Consider the following 6228-nt stretch of genomic DNA (forward strand, 5'->3'; position numbering starts at 1 on the left):
CATAACAACATACTAATTAGACTCGAGACAAAAACTCATACTTAGGAATGCATGCCCCTAATTAATTCTCTTATCCTTCGTTCACTTCTAGGAAATTTTTAGAAACTTGCATATTAATTAAATCGGGAAATTTAATTAATAGCACTTCTTTATTAAACTTAATTATTTTCATGGCTCGAGAACGTCGTCTCTCTTTCCTCCCATTTCCTTAGTGGCCGCCCAAGGCGTCGCGGGGCGACGCCGGTCGACTTACTCGTCTCCCACTTTTCTACATTATTTTCCCGGAATCTAAATAAATTATTCGGAAATTAATTAATTGGGCTACATCTCAATTCTTAAATAATTCCAACTTCTCATAATTAAATCTTGGCCCAAACAAACACCATTTCCGGCCCAATGTAAATTCCTCAAATTACTTCTCAAGAGGCCCAACTTCGTTAAATAAAATTGGTCCATGCTCCTTTCCACTTTAAAACATTTCGGCCCACTTCATCACTAAATACATTGAGCCCAAAACAAAGAAAAAGGGGAGAAGCCCAATTTCTCCCTAACCCATAACCATCGACATCTCTCTCTCTCCTTCACAAAATTCCCAAATCCATCACAAAACCTAATCCAACTCTCTCTCTTCTCTCTGGGCGGAAATCGCCGCCATCCGCCACCGCCGCCTCGCGGTCGCCGCTCGTCCTCGGCTGTCCGACGAGCAGGGCTGCCGCCTGCTGCGTCGCTTGGCGCCACTCCGGCCATCTCCTCTTTTCCCCTCTTCTTCTTTCCTTCTCGGTGGAAATCGACTCCGTTCGCCCCGCCTCGCGGCCGCCGGAGCACAGCCGTCGGCTCTGCTTGCTGTTTCCCTCCTCCGTCGGCGCATCTGAAAATCGGCTTCCCACTCTCGAATTCCCCTCTCCGTTGAAGCCATGGAGGAGTTCTCGGCCCGCGCCGCGTCGCCGCTTACGGCGCGACACCTATCTCTGCCCCCTTTCGGTTCGAGGCCTAAGTCGCCGCTTCCTCACGCTGCAGCTCTAGCAGCGCCGCCGTACGGTCAGTTCACCGGCTCCGTCGTCATTCGGCCCTAGCTGGACAGCCCTGTTTGGTCCCACTCTCGATTCCGAAGCTAAGCTCTACTACTCCCTTTCATTTCTTAAAATAATGACATTAGTTGTTCGTTTGTTGTATTAGAAATGTTATTCGAAAATTCATGATATTCTACAATGTAAATTTCCAAATTCTTAGTTCAATTGAGCTTTTACTTGTAACTAAAAAAATTCACAACAAAAGCTCGAGTTTCATTAATTCATCATGAACGGGGAACTTCACATCCTTAGTTTGATAAACAAAAAAAAAATGGCGAGGGAAAAGAAATGTAAGGGTGCGGGTATTACATTCTACCCTCCTTAACGAAAATTTCGTCCCGAAATTTGCTTATGGCATTAAAATTCTCCTGATTAATTCCCTTCCGCCTTGCCTTCAAATTCCCAAACAGTTTCCTCATAGTCAAGGTGTTGTTGCTGTTGGTGTGGGGGCGGAGCTGGGTCTCCTCTGGGCTCGGCCTGAAGTGCTCGCAGTTGCGGGCGTTGCCCCTGGTAGTTCTGCCATGCTCCCATTCTTGCTCCAACATTCTTGTTTGGGCACTCCTTTGAGAAGTGTCCACTCCTGCCACAGCGGTAGCATCCATCAGTCCCAGCCTTGCACTTCCCGAAGTGGTTCCTGGAACACATAGCGCAAAGAGGGGCCTTAGTTCGATTTTCGCCCCTCTGATCGGGAGCGGCTTCTCCTCCACCATTTTGTGGGTGATTCTTGGCAGTCTGTCGCTTCTTATCCTCGTGTGGTGTCTGGTCCTCATCCCTCTTCCTCTTCTCCCGGGAGTTCTGCTGTTGCTGCGGTGGTGGTGCCGCGACAACAAGTGCAGTTGACTTCTCCCTAGGCATAGCCGCCTCAATATCCAACGCTCGGCTCAGCGATTCAGAATATGACAGTCCTCCGTGACTGGCCAAGGCCATCCTTATTTCGTGCCTCAGACCGGCACAAAACTTCTCTGCTATCTTGTCATCAGTATCGACCTGGCCAGGTGCATAGCGAGACATGTCGCAAAACATTCTGTCATACTCAGTCACTGACATTTGACCTTGCTTCAGATTGTAGAATTCCACTTCCTTTGCCTTTCTGTAACTTTTCGGAATGTACTTGTCATATAGTCCAGTCTTGAACTCTTCCCAAGTCATACGAGCCAGCTGCTCGGGGGTCATGGTCTTCCTTCGTGCCTCCCACAGAAGTCGGCAGATTCCACCAACTGGAAGGTCACGCAGGTAAGACGCTCTCTGTCATTGCATTGAAGAAAGTTGAAGATGCGTTCCATGGCGCGTGCCCAGGTCTCGGCTATAGCAGGGTCGCCCAAACCATTAAACGTAGGAGGATTCTGCTTCAAAAACAGCTCCTCAACGCGCCGCTCTTGTGGAGGTGGAGGCATTCTTCCTTCTACTCCATTTCCTCGTGGTACATTTCCAGGTATTCCCTCTTTTCGCCTAGCTCGTCCTACTCTTCTGGGCGGCATTCTAATTTATTGGAAAAGTTAGTTCAGTATTTCATTCCTCATTCGCTACTACATTGTTAATGTATAGCATTCGAATTTCTTTCGTGTATCGGTGAGTGAAATACTATTTGTCGTTATATGGCGTCCTAAAAAGGGTTCTTGCTCCAACTAGTCAAATTTTCTTTAAGTTCAAGGTTGAACTATGTTTTAGCCGGAAGGCATGCATCTTAAAGCACTCTATGTTCTGCGAGAAACGTCTAGGTTCTCTACTCTATAGGTCTCGCTGTTTTGAGAACTCGACTCATAAAAGATATCTTGTACTTTTCAACTCTTTAACTGAGAGTAAACATCACTGTAGAAAAACTTTTTAACTTTCACTTTGCAAATCAAAACTATTTTTCTCACTTTAAATCTCAAAAACTTTTACCGGAGAAACTAATCATAATTTCTCAAAATTCAAAACTAACTATTTTCCATTTAATATTGAAATCTATCCCTCAAGGGAATACGCTAACTCATCAATACAGTGTATTAGAAATGTCAACACGGTGACATCAAAATGTCAACACATAATATCAACACATTATATTGAAGTTCAACAAATTTATGTGTTGACATTTTAATGTCATCTTGTTGATATTTTTAGTACACTGCATTGATGAGTTAGCAAGTTAGCAACTTAAGAAAGTTAGCAATTGATCACACCCCTACTTCGACTTGTCAAATAGCTATTAGCAGGACATACCAAATACATGATCCATCAACCAACCAATAATTAAGCTAGTCAATAATGCAAAATCCAAATCAACATAAATTCATGAACTAATATAAGAGAATTTAGTTCCTTAAGTTCTTAATCAGTCTGTTTTGTATAATAAACATTATATATATTTGTTATAATATTCAAACTAATTAAATGATTAGAATGACTTGATTGAACGATAGACTCATTTATCAATTTGGTTTTTAAAAATATGTTGGGGCTCTTAGAAATCCGTCCTCAACAATCAAGACCGAGTCCTCTACAATAAACAACATGTACCAATGAAAAATACTTTTTAAACTAAACTTTAATTAGTACTTTTTGTAATTTAACAATTACTATGTTTACCACAAAAGAGCATTCATTTATGTGTGATTATTTATGAACCCCTTTTTCATTTTTCGATTTGTGATCGTTCAAAAAGTATAAATTGAGTACCTAACAGAAACAAAAATCGATTCTACTTATATAGCCTACATAGTGACATACTTATTAGATGTATTGCAACGTAAGTCATCAAAAGTAAAACCATACAAAAAAAATCAAACCCCCAACAATAAATTGGAGAGGGCCTCTTTCTTACAAGTTACAACAAATCACGTATGGCTAATCAACTTTAATTAGTGTTTTTGTAATATAATATGTTCCACAGAAACAACAATATTGATTAATTAAACGGAATAAAAAGTTCTCTAAAGTCCATATGTTGTGAATGGGGAACGAAAAAAATTACAATTTTCATGACATTGTTAGGAATTAATGGTCTAACAAGGGACCTTACACGACTATGCAAGTCATCAAAAGTAAAACCATACTTTGAAAACCTAGAAGACGAACACAAAAAAAATTCAAAAAATACATAAACACAAAAAGTTCAAACCTCAATAATAAATAAGACAGCTACAATTAACAACATAAGACCAATAAAAACCAGTAAACTTTAGTACCATCTTGTTTTGTAATTTCAAAATTAATAGTAGTATATATTAACCACAAAATAAACATTGTTTAAATATGACTACAAAAATCAACCTCGGCGTGCTTCATCAGTTTACTCTACACAAATTCACTCTCTCTATAAATACCAACTCCAACACTCTCCAAACTCATCCACATCAAAAATAGAGAGAGAGAGAGATTAATTCAGAGAGAAACAATGGCAGCAATAGCACAAAACTCATCATTTGTGAAAGCTTTAGCAGAAAACACCACTCTCAAATCCATTCCTTCTCAATTCACATTCGCCACTGATTCCAAAGGCTCCCAATCCGATTCACTCCCCATCATCGACTTCTCTCTCCTCACCTCCCCCGATCCCGACCAGCGCTGCACAGTCCTTTCAGACCTCGACAGCGCTTGTCGGGAATGGGGCTTCTTCATCGTAAGCAAAACAAAAATAAAAATAAAAATAAAATAAAATTCTTTTATATAGTTCATGCATTGAGTTTAACATATTTATTATGTTGTTAATTAATTAATGCAGTTGGTGAACCATGGGATTCCGGAGACGCTTCTCAAGGCTATCATCGCGGCGAGTTTGGAGTTCTTTGAGCTGCCAGAGGAGAAGAAGCAGAGATATGAGGCCAAGAGCGTGTCGGACCCTATTAAGTCTGGCAGCGGCAGCCTCATCAACACGGCCAACCAAAGGGTCCATTTGTGGAAGGATTTTGTCAAATCGTATGTTCACCCCGAGTTTAACTGCCCTACTGAGCCTCGGACTCTCAGGTAAATAAATAACACTCCCTCCGTCCACAAAATAAATTGCCACATTGTGGAATTGCCCAAAAAACAAGAGTGCAAAATAGAACCACGGATATGGTTGCCGGTCAGGTTATAGTCCCACTATCTTTGACCGGAACCGGCGACAATCCTAACTATGAATAAAAGATAGTAACATTTTTTTCCGTGGATTAAATGAGCAATAACTAATAATAATGTTCTTCCATTTGCAGGGAGATTTTGTACGAGTTCTCAGGGAAGACCCGATCCATGTATAGGAAACTGATGCACGCGATGGAGCAAAACCTAGGGCTCGAACAAGGGTTCGTGGACGAAGCTTTGAAACTCGACTCATGTTTCCAATTGTACGCGGCCAACTACTACCCACCGTGTCCGGAGCCGGACCAGGCCATCGGTATCCCCCCACATACCGATCACGGCTTTCTCACGTTTCTCATACACAACGGAGTCGCAGGGCTTCAGATCCAGCACAACGGAGAGTGGTTCGACACCATCTCTCCGCAAAACGCAATCCTCGTTATCAACTCCGATCATCTCGAGGTATGCTCGGTCCGGTCCGGTTCGGTTTGATTTTGAGATTTTTTAAAAAATTTAAAAATTTATAGAAAATTAGATTTAATTTTTTTTTTAAATTTTGTAATAGATACTTAGCAACGGGAGGTACAAGAGCGTGAGGCACAGAGCCGTGGTGAATGCCGAGGCGATGAGGATTTCGGTGGTGATGGCGAACGGGGCAGCGCCGGAGACCGTGGTTGCTCCGGCGCCGGCGCTGGTGGAAAAAGACGGGCGTCCATTTTATCGGCCCATGAAATTCATTGAGTATGTGGAAACAATGCTTAGCAATCGACTTTTGGGGAAAAGCAACTTGGATTGCATCAAGATTCAAGATGAATGAATTATTTAGTACACAGTACTAATATTAAGTATATGGATATTGATAAAATACAAACTCATATATTGTAAAAACTTTAAATTACTGGACCGTAAAAAATTGTCAATAGATGACAAAATAGTAGCAACAAAAAATATCAACACAATGCCAACACAATATCAGCACAGCATCAACCGTTGACACTGTGTTGACATTTCTGTTGCTACTATTTTGTCTCTATTGACATTTTCAAACTGTCCATATCATAGTTTGGAATTTGTACAATATTTAGAGTTTGCATTTGATCACATTCCTAAGTATTATTAT

The 6228-nt window shown here is 41.3% G+C and overlaps 1 protein-coding gene across 1 annotated transcript; it reads left to right on the forward strand.

Moving 5' to 3' along the window:
• The first annotated feature begins 4438 nt into the window (after positions 1-4438).
• On the forward strand, positions 4439-5937 carry LOC125222547 (2-oxoglutarate-dependent dioxygenase 19-like). The gene is made up of 4 exons (XM_048125219.1): positions 4439-4671; positions 4774-5015; positions 5243-5570; positions 5674-5937. The coding sequence occupies exons 1-4, from the start codon at positions 4447-4449 to the stop codon at positions 5923-5925; spliced, it is 1047 nt and encodes a 348-aa protein (XP_047981176.1). The 5' UTR covers positions 4439-4446; the 3' UTR covers positions 5926-5937.
• Positions 5938-6228: the final 291 nt, after the last annotated feature.

The sequence above is a fragment of the Salvia hispanica genome, chromosome 4 (assembly GCF_023119035.1).
Source record: "Salvia hispanica cultivar TCC Black 2014 chromosome 4, UniMelb_Shisp_WGS_1.0, whole genome shotgun sequence".
NCBI classification, from domain to species: Eukaryota; Viridiplantae; Streptophyta; class Magnoliopsida; order Lamiales; family Lamiaceae; genus Salvia; species Salvia hispanica.